Here is a 21,271-nt window from a genome sequence, read left to right on the forward strand (position 1 = left end):
TTCGCGTTGTTCACACATATGCATCTCGCTCTTGAGTATGTCCCGCTCGTAAATGTTGATTGTAATAGCATGCTCTCAAGTTGACCAAGAAGATCACTCTTAAGGTTTTATTGATACTAAGCACTTGGTCGGTTTTCTTTTTCAACGCGAACGACTAAACAGGCATTAATATTATGATACTTAATTATATACAGTTATACATACAGCAGTCAGTCAGTCAACATCAGTCTATCAGTTGACGACGACGACCTATGACGACGACTATATCATTTATCACAAATCTCCATTCAGTCTTACCATAGACGTGTTATTATACTATGTCAGAACCCTAATAAACTAACTCTTAATTATTATTGCTTATGGAATATTTAAAAAAAATACATGTTTTTACCATAAAATTTAATTTCTTTGATAAACTACAATCACATTAAGATTTTAAAGCCCATAACAAAAATCAGTATAAATAATGTGCATAATATTTTATTAAAGGTGCAAGGCACTGTTTTTCATTCACTTTTTTGGTGATAAATATTCTTATAAAATATACTTGAATACATCGATTTGTAAACTTTTCATATCACAGAATCGGCCAGATTCATGATTTAGATTACGCGAGTAAATTTAAAACATTAGACAAACAAACTATTTTTTCCTCGCTTATCTAAAAAGCAAATAAGTTGCTTCCCGCAGAAACGCGTAAGCGACGCGCTATGCACGGCGCATTGGACAATCTTACCGTGAGTTTGCACTGACGAAACATTTACATAGAAAAACATTGAAAACTCTGTTTTCTATCAATGTATCGATCTGCGTTTGCATTGTCGTATAATTTTTTAAAAAGGAACTTGTTTCACATTTCAATGAAATCTTGAAATCGTCGGAGAATTTACCCGAAGTGGGAACCGAAAATTCAAAAAACAAGTTATGACTTATGACATTCGGTACATATGATGACCTGAAGATTCACATGTTTTAATATTATGTTTTTTTTGGTGCAAACTCACGGTTATCGCGAACTAACAATGAAACATGATATGACTGTGATAGACATTTATAATATACACTTCTATCTCGTAACGTGATAGAAGAGAAAAACATAAATCTAAGTCGTGTCGCTTACGCTATTCTCCGAGTTTCCTGTGATAAGTAAGGACAAATATACGTATAATAATGCATAAATTTTAAGTTCTCACGCGCGATTTTAACTTTTTGTGTCAACTGTCATGTTAAAACTACAAACTTTTGACATGACAGTTGACACAGAGCTAAAATGGCGCGTGAGTTCCCATTTTGTACGAACTATACATTAAGTAATAATAAAATTATTCTAATAGGATATTTTTCTTAACATTAAAATATATTTTTTTTGAAATAAAATAAGTTAAAAACTGGAACGCATAGAGACTCAAGAGCCATGAGTATAATACAAAAAACACAATTATTGATTTATTTTGATTTAAATTTCATAAGTTTCAGTCTTCCAAAAGAAAATACCTTTACACCACGAATAATAGAAAATTTTGAGACAAAAACATTCTTTACATTTTAAAACTTATTAATAGTAAAATATAGTGGCATCCGAAGACTATTTTATTTTAGTATATTTGTGCTATGTTTTAATTATAGTACATAACTGTACCATTTCGATAATACAATGGAAATTTTCATAGGGTCCTATGCATATCTTATAAATATATTTGGCTAACAATGAATACTTTCATTCTACTTTTAATAAACAACTACCAAAAATAAGTGCGCTTAAAACCTTGTGTATTTTGTGACAGCATTTATATACTTTTAAATTACACAAATAAGATCCCATTACATTTACCGCACACAACGCTTTTTTTGTTTGGAAACTCCTGTCTTCTTATATCCATTTCACTATCGACCCATCTTAAAAGCTGATCCTTTAAGTGTAAAATAGTTTCTTGGCGTACGACGCCATTTTGAAAGAATTCCGCGAGGACAACCATTACACCATTGTCTGTCTCTCGACTCGGATCACCCAACGGTCTCTGGTGTTTCAGGTAATTAAACACGAATTTTACCATTTGAACGATCAGATCTTCGTCTGGGCTCAAGAGTCTTAGCCTTGCTATATCCTCAGGCACCATGGTCGATAGGACATTGAAGGAAACAGTCATTAAATTTGCGTAGACGTCTTGGCTTAGATTCTCCAGGAGCAAAGCTACGTTTTCAGCACCGGAAGCGCTAACTCTCACTAGTAATGTACCAATTCTAATAATTTCACCAGGGTGAATCCCTACTAACATACCTCTAGGTTCTTCTTCTCTGTCGATGTAACCTGTCACAGCTGTAGTGGTCGGTGTTATACGGGTGGCTGCGTTACTCGTATTCACGGACGCTGGACCTAGGGAAGAGAATAATTGCGTCCTACCCTCTTTCCCTAAGCTAGACAATTCTGAAGGATTGAACTTGTGCATGGAGTTCAAGTTCACTTGGCCGTCAGCCGTCATTGAGATACGAAGCCTGTGCTGGTTTATATCTTTGTTTATTTTGAGCACGTCCGCGAAGTACTGGTCTTTGTTCAAGATGTTCTTGATTCCTCGTATGACTTCGGTGTTACCTTGAACGGCACCTTGGACTCTTCGGGATTCAGCGCTGATTTTGTCAAATATTTTTCTGGAAAAAAAAAACAAAAAATAATAGGAATTATTTAATTACTACCATTAATATTAATAACAGCCAAAATTTATACCACATCCGTAAAAAGAAGTTTAGTATTTATATTGCTCTGTTACATAATCCCATACAAATGATAGAGGCAAAAATCTCAGTGGGCGCTTATCATTTTAGTCACCAACCAATGACACAGAACAATCCACGGGAAGAAGTTAGTATAGCACTCAATGACTAAACTAAAGACTAAAGGTAGTTTTACAATATTTTCTGCCGCGTACTGTACTAACCTGTGCCTGTTACTCCTGAGAGTGGAGCGATACTCGTTGATGGTGGTCGCTTGCGCGTCTTCGATGATGTTTTGCGCGGTGCGGTTGGACACCACGGCGTGACAGAAAAAGAGGGTTGCTGCTGAGAACTGGAACAGTTCTAGCGTTGTTGGCGCTTCTCCGTGCTTGCGATACTGTAAAAAAAAATTATTTCATCCAACCAAAAGTTCTCAAAAGATTTCCAAAAAACCTCAATATACAGTTTTAGTTAGTGAGAACGTACGAATAGGCATGACAACCCCTGTATAAGTCAAACCAGCCGGCTAAGGGCTAATTGCAATAAAACATTTTAACAATAGTGTTTTATATTTTGAATGGTTATAAGTCCAAAGAAAAATAGAGCTACCTTAGGGCTTGTTGCATCAAATGTAATAAAATTTGACGCCCGCCAGTGACGTCGAAGCTTTGACCTTATGTTAGAAAGTTCCCTAACTGTCGCGAACTGTGGTTATGGTTTTGTTTGTGTACATTTTCTGAACCGTAGCTCATAAATAGCAAAACACAGTGCAAAGCTTACCTTAAGTATAATATGCACCAAACTGTTGAGGACGCCGGCGCCGCCAGTTACTAAGTTCGCGTGTCGGAGGACTTCCACCGATACCGCCAACACTTGCCCCGTCTAAAAATAACAACAATACGGTATTTTACACCAAATAAGAAAAAAACTAAAAATGTATGTGTAAATGTAAGCAACAGAAAAATGATAATTTCAGTTTATAAAATTTTATAAATTTTAATATTTGGTTGCTTTAAATCTGGGTAAAGTCAAAGTGCGCTCTATAGATTCCGAATAAGAGTCTTCTGTGGATTATTAAAAATAATACAGTTGGTCTTAGGTTCTGAAAAGTGTTTTTTGAGGTGAAATTTTGATGTAGGTTGAATATGGTAAAGTAGTCAGTCCCGTCGTGATCACGACCCGTGCAATTGGGTTGAAATATCGACAAATAAAAACAAACATTAATCGTGGTGTGTACCCGTTATATACATTAAAATATGTCGTTAAACCACGAAATAAGCTTAACATCATTATGATAAAGTATAGGGTATGTGGTTTATACTCACTTTGGTCAAATTGGTGCCGGCGGCTGCGGACTTGGAGAGCAAGCCGCTGGCGGCGCCGGCCGCGAGCCCGACGCTGGACGCCGCTATGTTCAGCCAACTGCCGCGCGCCTCCGCGTCCGTTGGACTTATACTCTGAAACAAAAAATATTACTTATTGAGTATTATTATCCCAAAAAAACCGGCCAAGTGCGAGTCAGGCTCGCGCAACGAGCGTTCCGTATTACAGTCGTATTTTTCAGAAATTTTGCACGATAAAATAAATAAAAATCTGTTTTAGAATGCGCAGGTGAAGACCTTTCATATGATACCTCACTTGATATAGTTATCTTACTTCGAAAACTGAAAATAGTAATTATTAGTTCATGACCACAATTTTTTTGTGTGTGATGTAACATTATATCATCATCAATCATAAATTTCATGATTCTATGTCAACGGGAAGTACCCTGTAGGTTTCTTGACAGACCGACAGACAGACAACAAAGTGATCCTATAAGGGTTCTGTTTTTCCTTTTGAGGTACGGAACCCTAAAAATCAGAGTTCACGGGTATAAGCTAGTAAAAAAAAAAAACAATTACCGTACATCGGGCTATACAGCTATATCTCTCGCTCGTCACTTCGAGCACCCCATTGCCCCTATCGAAGCCACTGTGCTCGCCGTGTCAACCGAACTTAGCAACCTCGCGGGGAAGCCTAGTGCTAGAGGAAATAGTATATAAGTACCTGTTCATGCACACGTCTGTCGTGTAAATGCAGATAGGATCGCACGAGGCCGTATAACCCCGTAGCGACGGTCGCTACAGTCGCTCCGATGAGCACCGCGGGGCCTATAGGCGTGAAGGCGGCCACTCCGAGCACGCCCACTGCGCCTATCGAAGCCACTGTGCTCGCCGTGTCCACCGAACTTAACCCCCTTGGGGTGAGACCTAGTGCTAGAGGAAATAGTAAATAAATACCTGTTCATGCACACGTCTGTCGTGTAAATGCAGAGAGGATCGCACGAGGCCGTATAACCCCGTAGCGACGGTGGCTACAGTCGCTCCGATGAGCACCACGGGGCCTATAGGCGTGAAGGCGGCCACTCCGAGCACGCCCACTGCGCCTATCGAAGCCACTGTACTCGCCGTGTCCACTGAACTTAAAACTCTTGCGGTCAGGCCGAGTGCTGCAGAGGGTGCGACTGTTAGCTTGACTGCAAAAGTGTCCTCTCCCTGTTAAAGAAAGAGCAATGAAAAAGAGTAATTATTATTTAAACAGAGGTATGAGGAAGATTTGAGTTTTCATGGGAACATTTTACTACTCTCTACTACCCTCGTGTAATCAATATCGATGAAGAATTGGTCTAATATCCTGCATTCCTTCAGCCATTTAACAAGTATACTCCGTGACAGGTCGAGACGGTAATCGGGGTATGAGGCAGGTGAACCCCACACACCCGCACGTAACCCGCGCTCGACCGTAGCGGGTTAGCGCAGGGCTGTGCGGGGCATTCCCTCCCCGATTGCCATCTCGACCTGTCGCACACTATACTTCTACCACTCAACTTAATCGCTACCCACATTATAAATGCGAAAGTGTGTTTGTACGGAGCAACAGATCGACGCGATTTTTTGCATTGTTATAGTCCAAGGCTTGGAAATGTGACATAGGCTACGTTTTAACCCGTAAAATCAAAGAGTTCCCACAGGATTTTAAAAACCTAAAACCACGCGAAAGAAATCGTAAGCATCAGCTAGTAATCAGTACCCTTATTATAAATGCGAAAGTGTGTTTGTTTGTTGGTTTGTTGATTTATTGGTTTGTTGGTTTATTGGTTTGTTGGTTTATTGGTTTGTTGGTTTGTCCTTCAATATCGTCGCAACGGTGCAACGGATTGACGTAATTTTTGCATGGGTATAGATAAAGACCTGGAAAGTGACATAAGCTACTTTTTATCCCAGAAAATCAAAGAGTTCCCACAGGATTTTTAAAAACCTAATTCCACGCGGACGAAGTCGCGGGCATCATCTAGTTTAATATATTTATTAAATCCTTTCCATTTAATACATTGGGTAACATAATCTTCTGACAGAAATAATGAAAAATATACATATAATCAACCTCCCTATCTATAATATAAAAATGAATCACCAAATGTGTTGCTCATCGCAAATTTTGACAACCGCTGAACCGATTTCGCTAATTCTTTTTTTGTAATATTCCTTGAAGTACGAGGATGGTTCTTATGGAGAGAAAAAATTAAAAAATTTGAATCGACTGTTAGGCGGAACGAAGTTCGCCAGGGCAGCTAGTTATAGATACCATTGTTAAGTTGTAAAAGTTACCTCTTGTATTACACCTTGATATTCCCCATCTTGTGGAGCAATGATAACACACTTGGGCAATGTATTGTTAGTCAAGTACGAATCCCAGTCCTGATAAACCCTTGCGTTTTCGTCTACGTAAACTCTACATGTTTTAGCTGAAACATAGACATTATAATGAGGCATCACATAAAATATTACATAGTATAAAATAAAGTCGCTTCTCGCTGTCTGTACGTATGAATGCGTAGATCTTTTAAACTACGCAACGGATTTTAATGCGGTTTTCACCAATAGATAGAGTGATTCAAGAGGAAGGTTTATAGGTATAGTTTGATATTGGTTTGTATTAATTTGTTGAAATATGACGATACTAGCTGATGCCCGCGACATCGTCCGCGTGGAATTAGGTTTTTAAAAATCCCGTGGGAACTCTTTGATTTTCCGGGATAAAAAGTAGCCTATGTCACTCTCCAGGTCTATATCTATACACATGCAAAAAATCACGTCAATCCGTTGCACCGTTGCGACGTGATTGAAGGACAAACCAACAAACCAATAAACCAACAAACAAATACTTTCGCATTTATAATAAGGGTAATGATTTGAACAAAATGTCGGAAGAAATCGAGCTTCCATCAAAAATGTGCGAGTCACGCTCGCGCAGGGTTCCGTAGTACAGTCGTATTTTTTCGACATTTTGCACGATAAATCAAAAACTTCATAAAAATAAATAAAAATCTGTTTTAGAATCCACAGGTGAAGCCCTTTCATATGATACCCCACTTGATATAGTTATCTTACTTTGATAATTGAAAATACTAATATTAGTTCATGATCACAATTTAATTTTTTTTTGTGTGATGTGACCACAAATTCACGGTTTTCAGATTTTTCCCCTAAAGCCAGCTGTAATACCCACCTACCTGCCAAATTTCATGATTCTAGGTCAACGGGAAGTACCCTGTAGGTTTCTTGACAGACAGACAGACAACAAAGTGATCCTATAAGGGTTCCGTTTTTCCTTTTGAGGTACGGAACCCTAAAAAGTAGTTTAAACTCAAAAACTACTCAACTGATAGGTAGGTATGGATTATTAAGCACTCTTCACTGACACCACATTAGTAGCTACATTGCACCCATGCGAAGCCGGGGCGGGTCGCTAGTAATATTATAATCTAAGTAAACTTTCACACCAGACATTGACCTACGTAACATAATAAGCTTAAGGGTAACCAATGAATCAAAAAAATCAAAAGCTATGCCGTGCTGTGCACTGCTCATTGAGCAGAGCGAGCGATTGTTGGTTTGTCCTTCAATCACGTCGCAACGGAGCAACGGATTGATGTGCTTTTTTGCATGGGTATAGTCAAGAACCTGGAGACTGACATAGGTTACTTTTTATCCCGGAAAATCAACGAGTTCCCAAGGGATTTTTAAAACCTAAATCCACGCGAATGAAGTTGTGGGCATCAGCTAGTAATTCATGAGTAAGGAAGTTAATACGTTGCTTTGGCCGAAAATGGCCGCCAAACCGAACAGTCGTTTTGATGCCTGTTTTGATATCTTTTATCAAGGAATCTTCATTTTCCAAAGGAATATCACGAAAGTGTTTGTTTATGGGTTTGTTGGTTTGTCCTTCAATCACGTCGCAACGGAGCAACAGATCAACGTGATTTTTTGCATGAGTATAGATAAATGATAATAATGATAATGTGATAATTTTATTTCTATTCTTATTGTATTTCAAATTTTATTAACCTTTGATTAATGTACATGAAAGCAAATAAATAAATCTTATCTAATCTAATCTAAAGACCTGGAGAGTGACATAGGCTACTTTTTATCCCAAAAAATCAAAGAGTTCCCACAGGATTTTTAAAAATATAAATACACACGTATCAAGTCGCGGGCATCAGCTAGTATTCTTAATATTTTAAAACAACACTTACCTCCAACAGTTGTAGGAATACATTTCCTAACTCGAAACACAGCTGTGCACCAAATATCAGTATCAGTACGTTGGTGCAAGTCTAACCAATGATCGGACGGTTCCAATTTGTAAAATTTGACAGGCTTTGGTTTTGCACAAACAATTAATAGTACTGACATGTAAATGTCTTCATCATTTTGTGAATATTTACCTAAAACAAAAACATTCAAAAGTTAACTTTATTAATCTCAAGTGGTTTAGAAAAATTATTACTGTACCCAGCTTTGGAAAAAAATGAGATTAAATTGGAGTTCTATTTAAAAAATAACTGACTGATCACAGTCTCTAGGAAAAATCACTATAAGTTTATTATATCTGTTAGTACAGTTACAGTTAGACTTTTAAACACTAAAACCTATGAACCACAATCATACTTTTAGGCTAAGATGTATAGTGTGTAATTTGACTCAGAATTAAAATGAGACAAATTTACAACAGTTACGACAGACAGACAAATCTGTTATTGTAAGTGTCTTAAGTCTGCCTAAAGTCAAGTGTGCTCAATAGATCTTAGCCTTAGGCAAGTCATATGCAGATAGTTCTTGGATTTATCGGATTATTATCCTAAGAGATCCCCATTGTTATGTGAAAGAGTCACAATCCCTAGCCCAAACTACTTTACGGATCGGGGTGAAATAAGGCATGCAGATAGCTATTATAACGCAGACATCCATTTAAAAAAGGATTTTTGGAAAATTTAACCCTAAGGGGTTCCAATAGGTTTTAAATTTATGTAGACCACACAGACTAAGTCGTGGGCATACGATAGTGAGGAATAAAACGAGAGAAGTTAAGAAAATATCCTTACTCTGTTCACATAATTTATCATACACATTCATAACCCGTTCTTTCTGCCTTGAGGTGTAGCCTTCTAAATGAGCATTCTCTAAAGATGAATAGAACATATCGCCTTCCGAGGTTGGACCGCCAAACAAGGCAAATGCTATATTTTGCAACAAGTATTTTCGATTGCTGAGCTCATATCTAAAATAAAAAAGTTGTGTAATTAATCACTCAATATAAGATACAATCATCAGTAAACTTATTATAAATGCGAAAGTGTGTTTGTTTAGTGATTTGTTAGTTTGTCCTTCAATCCACGTTACAACGAAGCAACAGATCGACTTTATTTTTTGCATGGGTACAGTTAAAGGCCTGGAGAGTGACATAGGCTACTTTTTACCCCGGACAATCAAAGAGTTCCCATGGGAATTTCAAAAGCATAAATCCACTTGAACACTTTTTATCAGATGCTATTATTAAATCAAATCTAAGCATAAGCTACTTGCAGTATCATATTACCTAAGCAAATACTGCTCTTCATCACAGATGAATTATCTAATCCCATTAAGTAAATCTTAGATAAAACTTTATTTCGTAGGTAAGGTTTTGTTTATTGGTGGCGAAGCCAATTAACAAGACATACAATTTAAAAAATACTGCAGCAGTCCACCCGTTGGCCTATAACCTTAACATAATGTCTATAAGGGCTTGCTCTGATGCTATGCCTATACGGGGCCATACCTATACAGGCCTATGCTATACAGGGTCATACAGAAAAGCAGTAGAGAAATCAATCAGCTGTATTCATACAAAAATCAAATAAGTAGTCAACAATTAGGTACATATTGTATGGAAAAGCTGATGTTTTTTCACGATTTAAGGGTTGCACCCATAGTTAAAATTGTTTAGGTATAATGATAAGTATTGCAGTGATTCCCTTAGGGGTTGCCCCTCCCTGTATGATTTGCCCCACAGTTTTTCAGGAACATAATAGACACACACTCTCTGACTCCAAACGCAAATTATGCTGATTTCATTAAGTCGTGACTCGTGAGTAAAACTGTAAATAGTAGGTACCTGTATCATAGGCAGTAGGAAATAATAAAGGTTACTTACTTGACCCAATCATAGTCTGGCAGATTTTCAAAATATTCTTGTTGGATTTGTACTGGTGACAAAATTGGTGAATCAGCTCCATTGTTTCCATCTTGCATGACCTGTTCCAGATCCACTTGCATTGGTTCCAGTGCTAAATGATTGTTTTCAGTCATGTTTTTAACTCGCACAAAGATACACCTAACCTTAACGTATGAAAGATAAACACCAATATTATGATTTTAGGCTACAAAATATGTAGGTGAGGTAGGTTTTCAATAAGTAAGAAATTAAAATTATGCGCACTTTTTAAATTTTACAGTGGTTTCACACCTGTGTTTCACATAGTGGAATATTTTCAGTTTTTGTATGACAGAATTGGACAGAATGACACAATACAAACAAAGTAAACAAAGATGGACGGTGGATGGATTAGATTAGTCTGTGGAGTGTGGATGCAACATATTGGGGGAATTCCGCAATATGTTGTATTTAGAAGTGTTTTCACTCCTGAATCCCGATCTACGCTCCCGATTGTGGGGATTCACCCTAAATTATCTTTAATTTTTTTCGAAATATTATCTGCCCTGATTATTACCTAACATTAACTTTCCATTTCAACTCTTTAGTATAATTTCACGAGCCTCAATGTGGCCTCAATCTTGAATTTTGTGATGAAGAAGAGATTGGACCGTTTTCTGCCATTTTTAAATAAAATTAAATAGGTACTTAATTATTCGCGGTTGGATACGATAAACGCGGTTAATACCGCGTGCCGCGTCGATAACTGCACACGCCGGGACCTGGGTATCACCCAGTTTTATTATTCAAAATGAAGGCATTTTAAACCAAAGTTAAAAGTGAAATGATTAGTTACTAGGGAGTTAGTAGTTAGGTCCTTTATGTTAGTTTGTAAGTTGTTACAATATTCATGCAATTCGCCAACTGCATGTCAATGTAAAAGTTTTAGAATATTATGGAGTTTGAAGTAATTAATTGATAGTTTACGCAAGGTATATTGTAAATACAATTCTACTATTATCTAAATATATAAAACGAAAAGGTGACTGACTGATCTATCAATGCACAGCTCTAATTACTGGACAGATCACGCTGAAATTCGGCATGCAGATAGCTATTATGATGTAGGCATCCGCTAAGAAAGGATTTTTGAAAATTCAACCCCTAAGGGGGTGAAATAGGGGTTTGAAGTTTGTGCAGTCCACGCGGACGAAGTCGCAAGCGTAAGCTAGTTCCATTATAACCTTCTCCAGGGGTGTTTTTAATAATTTAAAAAATATCAAATATCAATATTGTATTGGTTGCAGTACATAGTGTTACCACAAGATCGAAAGTGGCGCCCTCATTTCATTTCTGCTCTTTTCGGTTGAATCGAATTATACTTATTATTAGTCGTATAGTCACAAAATAGGGCTAAATCCCTAAAAGCAGAAACAATGCTTTACACATAGGTAGGTAGTTCTGTGAAGGAAAGGTTTAGTTACCATAAAATTGAATACATCGACGATGGGTAACTTTAGAAACGTGTCAAACTTTTTAAATCGTCAATCGATATAATATCTGACAAATTTACCATATATAATATTATGTAAATCAGTAAAAAAATACTTTTTATTTACTAAGTTAAAAGCATGACGTTATAATCTCGGAGCAGTAAACGACATGTTGTGAGGTTATAATGCATACCACAGAATAATAATGTGTACTCGGGATTGAAAAGCGGATAGAAAAGCTAGAATCCAGAGCTCTAAAACTACTAATAAAAAGACAGAATCTGTGAATACCTGCTACACCACAGATACATATATTATAAGGTATTTATTCTGAGTGCTGCACAAATTATTTCCGGCCGCCAGAATTTGAATATGAAAATTTCGAAAATTCCTTATCCTGCGCTATGCTCATTTTAAAGCGTTATTTATAGTTGAGTAAGTACACTAAACGTACAGAACTGCATTTACCTAACAGTTTTTTAAAATTCAAGTAAGTTTAATATAAAAGTGATCTGGTTATCAAAAGTATCATCTATTTAGGTAGCTTGAATAAAATATAAGTAGCTAAATATACAACTAAATGTTTTCATTTCATAAAAGCACAGCATAAAAGCATTAGGTATTAAATACCTATTTTACAGAACTGATAGCCGTAAACCGGCCTTGGATTAAAATGAAAATTATTATGATTTAAACTGCTATTGTTCGCAGATAAAACGACATACAAAGTTAACATGGTTTACATTTCGAAAACAATGTTAGGTAGGTATGATTTGATTTCCATTTGCCATTGTCGTTCCAATGCGCGAGTTCGTTGCCGGCTAAATACATCAGTTCGTTAAGTCTGAAACAAAGTTGTTCAGTAAAAATCTTATCAACTCGATAGTGATAAAGTACCTCATAAGTCATAGGTATATATATATATACCTATTCGCTAGACTACGGGCACGCCGGAAAACCAAACCATATCTACTTATTTTACGCATTCAATTATGGCACTCGGAACTGTGTTAATTTGTGTTAAAGATAACTAAAGAAAACATGATTCAAAGAAGTTAGCGATATGTAAAATGTGTTTTACTAATACTTAATTATTTTTCTGTATTGCACCTTTTTTAATAAGGAAGGGTTGGAGTGTTTCTAAAATGCGTTATTTTTGTAATATTTTAAAGAGATTTTTGTTTTTCAATCCCTTGTTTATACTTTTAATACTATTTTTAATTTTACTAGTGGTCTATAAGCCCGATATTAAATTACAATACATATACAAAAGTGATGATAATATGGACTATGTGCGAATCGAAAACTATAGACTCAGTGATTCCGAGTATCATAAAAGGATTATCGATTTATATTATGAAAAACGTAAGGTAAGCTTTGAGATTTAGGTATTTTACTAAGAATGATTTTTACGAAATAAATCATTATAGTAAAATTATAGGTATTATTTCTGAATTTAGTTTTTCCGTTTTTGTACCAACTCACTCAACTTTATACTTAATACATAATAATAATTTTTAAAATAACTACAAAGATTGATGAGGTCTGCTTTACGGGTGCATAGGATATAGAATCTACCACGCAATGATTCGGAAGGAAAATTCTGTTCTACTGAGAAGAGCCGACATGAAAGAAGCAGTTAGAGATAGGTAGGTATACGCGCTCAGAGAATTCAACTACGCGACAGGTTAAGATGGCAATTGGGGAGGGAACGCCCCGCATACCCGCGCAGGCCTCGTGCTAACCCGGTTTGGGCGAGCGTGGGTGACATGCGGATCTTAGGGGCGTCCCCCAGCCTCATATCCCGATTGCCATCTCGACCTGTCGTGGACTTTATAGGTACTGTTTTAGAAGGCTACATGTTGACATCAATGTACATGTACATGTATGACATGTACATGTGAACATCAATGTAACAAATCAATACTTTTTAGCTTGTGATGGATATTGTAAGGTAACGTCTCTACAATGTTATTTTATCGTATCTACTTAGCTAAGTGGGTTTACAGATAGCTCGTAGCTAATAGTGTTTTCTATTTTGGAAACCCGAAAAACAAAGGACCCATAATCTAGATTACAACATGGGCCAACAAATTCCGGATAGGCCAGCAAAGGGCAGCATTGGCGGTTCCTCTGGTGCTGCAAAATAGGCGGCGGCGGTAATCACTTAACATCAGACCCGCCTGCTCGTTTGCTTGCTAGTTTTATTTAAAAAAACTAGGATTTTGCCTGCAGTTTCAGGAGGATATGGGAAGATAAAATTAAGATAAATTGTTTCAGAAATGGAGAACATCGAACTTAGGATCAATTATGTTCCTAAATAATTCAGTCGAAGCAAGTAAACAGATTGAAATAAGACAGGCACGAACATTTGTAGTTTTGATATGGAAGTATTGGAAATGGCTGGAGAGCCGGCACGTGTATAGTTTCAATAATACACGGTTAGTATGCAAAAAACCGGCCAAGTGCGAGTCAGACTCGCGCACGTAGAGTTCCCAGTAGTTCCGTAGTTTCCCATACCCCAGTTGATATACTTTATCTTACTTCGAAATTTGAAAATACGAATTTTTAGTTCATGACCATAATTTAATTTTTTTGTGTGATGTAACCCTAAATTCACGGTTTTCAGATTTTCCCCCTATGTCGGCTATAAGACATACCTACTTGCCAAATTTCATGATTCTAAGTCAACGGGAAGTACCATGTACCCTGTAGGTTTCTTGACAGACAGACAGACAACAAAGTGATCCTATAAGGGTTCCGTTTTTCCTTTTGAGGTACGGAACCCTAAAAAAGAATTGAACTGTATGCACAATTATAGATTAGGGTTATTTCAAACAAAAATCGTGTTTGATGAAGCTTCCAAAATTGCTATGACTGGGCCTGTGTGTGTAATCCTTTTAATTTTTTTTGTGTTACATTTTAGTACCTACTACTATAATACGTAGTTACTAAAGTGATTTTGTATAAAAAGAGATTTATAACTTATCTATCTTTAATGACTCATTAAATCGTGATCTCTAATGTATTCTTCATCCGTGTTTTTCTGCACGAAATTTAAGGGTATGAGGTCATACTTAATCGATAATAATAAACTGTTAAAATAATGAGTGAATAATATTAAAAGGTAGGTTTACTTTTACGTATTGTTTTACGTTATTTACGTTCCAGTTTGCACTGTTGAGGAGATCCGTGGGAGAAGTGAGAGCTAGAGTAACTAACGCAGCTCAACGGGTTGCGAAGCTGAAGTGGCAATGCCCAAGGTGCTGGAATGGCGACTGCCTTGGAAGCCCCCCCCCCCCCCCCCCACTAGGTGGACGGATGACATCAAACGTGTCGCAGGGAGCCACGGATTCAGGCGGCGCAAGACGGTGGTGGAAGCCCCTACAAGAGACCTATGTCCAACAGTGGACGTCTATCGGTTGATGATGATGGTGATGATTGCGCTGTTGACTTCTAATTTGGAGGCCCTGGTTTTGACTTCCGGTTGTGTCGATTTAACAATTTATTACTTCTTTGGTCTCGTTCGGTGGAAGGTTTTGACTTTGGCTAGTTAGTACATTTTCCCAATATAGCCATCAATTCCGGTACCTACGATGAAGCGTTGAAACCGCGGGGTTGGTATTTTATTTTTATTTTTTTATATTCAGATACAAGTTAGCCCTTGACTGCAATCTCACCTGATGGTAAGTGATGATGCAGTCTAAGATGATAGCGGGCTAACCTGGAAGGGGTATGGCATGGCAGTTTTTATTAAACCCATACCCCTTTGGTTTCTACACGGCATCGTACCGGAACGCTAAATCGCTTGGCGGCACGGCTTTGCCGGTAGGGTGGTGGTTTGCTGGTAGGTTGGTATTAGGTTTAATAAACTTATCCGTCTACCCCATTCTACTGCATCGATGATGAGGTCGTAACCACAAAATCAGGCAAAACACATTGGCTGAGCTGATAACATAAAACAAATAGTTTTGTATTTGCAAGTAGGCACATACATATAGATAAGAAAAGAACAACTTTTAGGGTTTCGTACCCGAAGGATGCCATTTGGGACCCTATTACTAAATCTCCGCTGTCCGTTCGTCCGCCTGTCTGTCAGAGGGCTGTATCTCGTGAACGGTAGTAGGTAGAGAGTATCACAAAAAATGATAAAAATTATATTTTATAACTAGCTTATGCTCGCGACTTCGTCCGCGTGGACTACAAAATTTCAAAACCCTATTTCACCCCCTTAGGAGTTGAATTTTCAAAAATCCTTTCTTAGCAAATGCCTACGTCATAATAGCTATCTGCATGCCAAATTTCAGCCCGATCCGTCCAGTAGTTTGAGCTGTGCGTTGATAGATCAGTCAGTCAGTCAGTCAGTCACCTTTTCCTTTTATATATATAGATTATAAATTATTATATTTTATAATTTTTATCTTTTGGGAAAATTCGGGGTTGAATTTTCAAACATAGGGGTTTGAAATTTGTATACTCCACGCGGCCGAAGTCGCGGGAATAAGCTAGTTTCTTATACGATGGTACAGAACCCTTCGTGTGCGAATCCGACTCGCACTTTTCATATCAACTCTTCATTATCTTGAAAGAACCTTGTAAAACAGGTGAAACATGTGGGTGTATTGTCAGAAGTACCTACTATAGATATTTTGTAAATACAGTTCAGTTTACAAAATGCTCGCCTTTTAGTTTCAAAATACAAACGTGGTTTATTTAAACTCATTGTCTGGTAGGAGCTTGCCACCACACTAAGTGTCTGGCAATGAATGACGTGATTTCTAATAGGTACTATTCCGAAGAAAATATAAAAAATAGACTTTATACTTTAGCGTAAGATCTTTTACACCTTTATTACCTGTAATATCTCAAAGCCACCATGATCCAAACTTCATAGCCGCTGATCGTTCCTCCCAACGTTCCGTGTTGGTAACAATACGCAGAGAAACTTTCAGCTTTTATACAATAACGAAGGTCTGGCACGCGCTGGCTCTTAGTCCATAAGTCCATGAGTATAGAGCCTACAAAACTTAGCCTACTTACAGGTATACTTATTGTGTAGTAACTGGTCATTTAATACCTAGACAAATCACCCAACCTAAAAAAATGTAGGTAGGTAGGGTAGGTAGATACATTGCGTTTAGACTTCACGCTAAGTTATAGTTTACTAGCTTTTGCATACGACTACGTCTGCGGTACATACCTACCTATGTAATTTCTACTCATATTATATTACTTCAGAATAAAGTAGCTTTCTTATGGCGAAAGAATTATTAAAATCGGTGCAGTAATTTCAGAGTTTATGGATTACAAACAAACAAACTAACAAATATTTCTTCTTTATAAATATTACAGTCGGTAGATAGTTTGTAATGAATTTAAATTATGTATTTGCATATATCTTTATCTTTATAATATAAAATGCACCTCTACTTTAACCAGCAAAAAACAGGCATCTTTAAGACAGTCCAAGGTTTTTATCAGAAGTCACTCAAACGCAAAATTTTAGTATGGAAAAATTATTAAAAAAAATTTAAATATATAAAAGGAAAAGGTGACCGACTGACTGACTGACTGACTGATCTATCAACGCACAGGTCAAACTACTGGACGGATCGGGCTGTTTGACATGCAGATAGCTATTATGACGTAGGCATCCGCTAAGAAAGGATTTTTGAAAATTCAACCCCTAAGGGGGTGAAATAGGGGTTTGAAATTTGTGTAGTCCACGCGGATGAAGTCGCGAGCATAAGCTAGTTTAATAATATACGTTAAATTACCTATGTTATGTTATTTCAGAGAAAGTGATCCTTTGGGCGATTGCAGTGTTAAGAACTGTAAATTCACAGGGAACGATGATGAGTTTCCAACAGCCGATGCTGTGGTCGTCCACATACAAAAGGGCGTGTTTCCAAATGTTGAGAAACGGAATCGAAACCAACGGTGGATATTTTTGAGTGACGAATCCCCGGTCAACGCGTTTTCAATGGCAACAACTAGACCCAAACTGTCAGAGCTGGCTCATACTTTCAATTGGTCCATGACTTACAGGTAGAAACACATTTTTTTTTAATTTAAATAGTATTTCAACTGTAACTCTTATCCAAATAAGCGTTCAGATTACGCTAGGAGAGGACGGAGCTGTTAGGCACATGCGGCATGCAGAGTTTTGAAATGCCTACAAGAGACCTATGTCCCACGTAGTCATCGATCATCATGAAAACGTCCATAAGTACTCAATAGGTTGAAGCAATGACGACCTACGCAAAATGTTTGAAAAGTGTGGTTGAGAGGAAATTTTTGTGAATAGCTATACAGTGTCTACACGACTGCCGACTAAGTTCTTACAGTAGCCAGCAAGATATATTGTACATCGACCTTTAGAATGAGATTTTGGCTTTTTAGAGCGTTGTCTCTGTCACTTATATACCCTAGCGCGCACCACGGTGTGGTGAGTTGCGGTGCGTTTTAAAATCCGCGAATTTTAATCTACCTATCAAAATCCGGTTCGGAATTAATTCCGCATTGCGCGCACTGATTTTGCGGGGAAAAAACGTACCTACGGTCTGTGGTAAGCACCACACGAGATATCTACTCGTGTGTTGAGCACTAGCTCTAACGTTTTATCGGTTTCAACGACAGAGACAACGCTCTACGAAACCGCAATTTCTTTCTAAAGGTCTATGTAGAATATTTCTTGCCGAGCAGGTACTGTAAATACCTAAATTACACAGGTATTAATTATCTGCCTTGTCCATCATTTCATTCATTCAGTATGTGAACTTAGGTACGAGTTCCTATCAGTCGGCTTTGGCCTCTTTGGGTCTCTATACTCACTACCTAGACGTAATGGAAGTTTTCATGTCTTCGTTTACATTATTAGACTCTCCCGTACACATGCCATTCCTAATACCACGATAAGCGCGACAGTGAGCTCTAAAACTCCCATGAAGAGTTCTTAAGAAATAAGACAGTCTTTAAATTACCTTGCACAGACTCTCGGCGCCGTGTGGCATATCGCGTTGGTCGCATCTTGCAATACGGGGTTGTTTACTAAGATTGCTTTTGATAAAATCTGTATATCTGTTCTTGTTTATTTACAAGGAAGAACCAGAAGCAAAACTTTCCTAGATTTATGTGATGTGATGTGATTTAACGTAGGTGTTCTTTCTTTATGTAGCAAATAGGAAGGAAAATTGGAGAAATAAGAAAAACATAGGAGTAATACGCGACTGCTTGAGATGGCAATCGGGGTATGAGGCGGGGAGACGCCCCGCACACCCGCACATCACCCACGCTATCCCGCACCGGGTTAGCGCGGGGACTGAGTGGGTGGGCAATGGGCATCCCTACCCCGATTAATATCTCAACCTGTCGCGTACTATACCTACTAGCCTAGTGGTTAAGACGTCAGCCTCATATTCAAGAGTGAGGATTAACGACCAAAATTAATAATCAATTCTACTTGTAATCTGTTGCTAATTTTATTTGTTAAAACCTAAATAGATACATAGGATTGATTGATTTATTATTAATTTCCGCCGTACTAGGTACTACCTATCGAGTTTTGGAAACATCAAACCTTTTGTTCCTAATCCGTCACTACCATACAATCCCTATTTTTCGACACAAAACAAATTGTAATAAATTCTCAATTTCCTCTACCACTAAACCCTACTTATTTTTGCTTTGATTTATTAGGAAATATTTTTCAGAAGCGATTCCGACGTGCCTGTACCATACGGCCGAACGATCGCCTTACAAAAACCGATATTGAGTGGAATAACGAAGGATTCGTTGTCTACACTGGTTCCGTACTGGAATATCAAAAACTGGGATGTATTGGTTGCAATTCTTATATCGAATTGTGGAGTATCTAGGAGGATGGAATACTTGAATCAGTTAGAAGAGCATATGGCTGTTGATGTGTATGGAAAATGCTCATCAAATCACAAAAAGAGGTACTATCATATGCTTTAAAATCATGTCGACCCATCGCCGGCACGGGTCTCTCTCAGAATGAGAAGGGTTTAGATCAAAGTCCATCACGCTAACAAAGTGCAGATTGGTAGACTTCAATCACCATTAAAAAGAACTTTCAAAAATGCAGGTTTTCCTCGTGATGTTTTTCTTCATAGTTAAAACAAGTGACATTTAGTTGCTTAAAACGCTCATAACTTCGAAATGTTAAAGGCATAATGAACGTGATCGAACCCCGAATATCAGGTTAGACACCAGTTGCCCCCGGAAAAGATTCTGTTAGGAGTGCTCCACAGCGGCTATAAGTAGATATATATGTAGCCTATACTTATGTAGCCTTTGAAATAAAGTTTCCGATTATCATTATCACTTCTTTCTGTCAATTCGACGAGGTTCATACGAGTTAGACACATTTTCAACAAACTCGCCCGAAGAGAAATGAAAAAGTGATTTGTGGAAAGATCAGAGGAAAAGCAAATCGTGCGAACCCTGATTAGATTAGGCATAATGTAGATGTAACCTAGAAAGGTCTCGCATTGTATTACTTCTTTACCTCAAACTTAGTAAGAAAAGGTTTTTCTTTCGCACGTAAAACCCGAAACAGTATTCTCGATATAGGATTGTACTCGTAACATTATTTGTTTCAGCTGTCCCGGACATTTCAGAGCAGATTGCAAGTTGATGTCGAAATATTTATTCTATTTAGTATTCGAGAACTCGGAATGCGACGAATATTTGACTGAGAAGTCGTTTTTCCACGCCTATAAAAAAGGTGCCATACCTGTGATAATGGGCCCTTCAGTAGAGGTCTGTAAAGAGCTCTTACCGCCCGACTCATTTTTACACATAGACAATTTCGATAGCGCTCAAGAGTTAGCAGATGAAATGATCAAAATAAGTCAAGATGATAAACTTATTCTTCGCTTTCATCGATGGCGGAACGATTTTGTGATCGCTAACGAACATGGGTACTTTGGCTCGAAATCTTATCACTTGTGCAGGATATGTGAAGCTTTGAATTATAATGATGATACCGAAAAAGTGTATGATGAAAACAGGTTGAGACTTTTCTTAGACCCAAAGTTGTTATGTCGAGAGTAAACTAAATCACGTCATTCTAAGATTTCATTAAGATATGCTATTATGTGATTTTTAGCTGACATCATCATGTGACATACACGTAAAAAAGGGGTTTACCGTTTATTAGTTTGTAAAATAAAAAGTATTATTATTTTTAAATCTTGTTTATTTTATTTAAATAAAATTCTTAAATTAAATACACGCTGTATTTTATTTAAGATTTTTTTATTGTTTTATTAAGGAACTACCACCATTTTGCTCATTTTCAGTTTCCAGTAAAAGGTTACAGTAACTTTGCGTTGAACAAAATCCGCAAACCTTTTTTTTTACATTCTCAGGGTTTTGAAAGTTCTCTCGAGGGGTTGTGCGTGAGAAATATAAATTCGCTGTTGTGCGACAATTAATAATGTCTGCAATATACACTTCTGTTTGAAATATAGTACAAGTTTGTCTTGTACCAGATAGATAGGTACCGTTTAAAAGAAAAAAAT

At 37.4% G+C, this 21,271-nt stretch overlaps 2 protein-coding genes across 5 annotated transcripts; one reads left to right on the top strand and one right to left on the bottom strand.

Annotated features, from left to right (window-relative positions):
* Positions 1-382: 382 nt before the first annotated feature.
* LOC117987474 (uncharacterized) lies at positions 383-10,614 on the bottom strand. Of its 2 annotated transcripts, XM_034974490.2 has the most exons (10): positions 10,516-10,601; positions 10,231-10,415; positions 9,140-9,315; positions 8,291-8,482; positions 6,360-6,496; positions 4,992-5,246; positions 4,035-4,166; positions 3,490-3,591; positions 2,934-3,106; positions 383-2,646 (listed from the first exon to the last, which is right to left on the bottom strand). In XM_034974490.2, the coding sequence occupies exons 2-10, from the start codon at positions 10,383-10,385 to the stop codon at positions 1,803-1,805; spliced, it is 2,166 nt and encodes a 721-aa protein (XP_034830381.1). In that variant the 5' UTR covers positions 10,386-10,415; positions 10,516-10,601; the 3' UTR covers positions 383-1,802. The 2 variants fall into 2 exon arrangements, with proteins under 2 accessions (XP_034830381.1, XP_069358864.1); XM_069502763.1 differs by having other exon boundaries at positions 10,231-10,614.
* A 1,904-nt stretch (positions 10,615-12,518) lies between these two features.
* LOC117987476 (4-galactosyl-N-acetylglucosaminide 3-alpha-L-fucosyltransferase FUT6-like) lies at positions 12,519-20,939 on the top strand. 3 transcript variants are annotated; one of them, XM_034974492.2, is made up of 5 exons: positions 12,519-13,093; positions 14,004-14,164; positions 17,520-17,771; positions 19,436-19,681; positions 20,348-20,939. In XM_034974492.2, exons 1-5 carry the CDS (start codon positions 12,869-12,871, stop codon positions 20,799-20,801), a joined length of 1,338 nt encoding a protein of 445 aa, XP_034830383.2. In that variant the 5' UTR covers positions 12,519-12,868; the 3' UTR covers positions 20,802-20,939. The 3 variants fall into 3 exon arrangements, with proteins under 3 accessions (XP_034830383.2, XP_034830384.2, XP_069358581.1); XM_034974493.2 differs by having other exon boundaries at positions 19,439-19,681; XM_069502480.1 differs by lacking the exon at positions 12,519-13,093 and adding an exon at positions 13,263-13,372.
* The last annotated feature ends 332 nt before the right edge of the window (positions 20,940-21,271 follow it).

This window comes from Maniola hyperantus, chromosome 13, assembly GCF_902806685.2.
Source record: "Maniola hyperantus chromosome 13, iAphHyp1.2, whole genome shotgun sequence".
NCBI classification, from domain to species: Eukaryota; Metazoa; Arthropoda; class Insecta; order Lepidoptera; family Nymphalidae; genus Maniola; species Maniola hyperantus.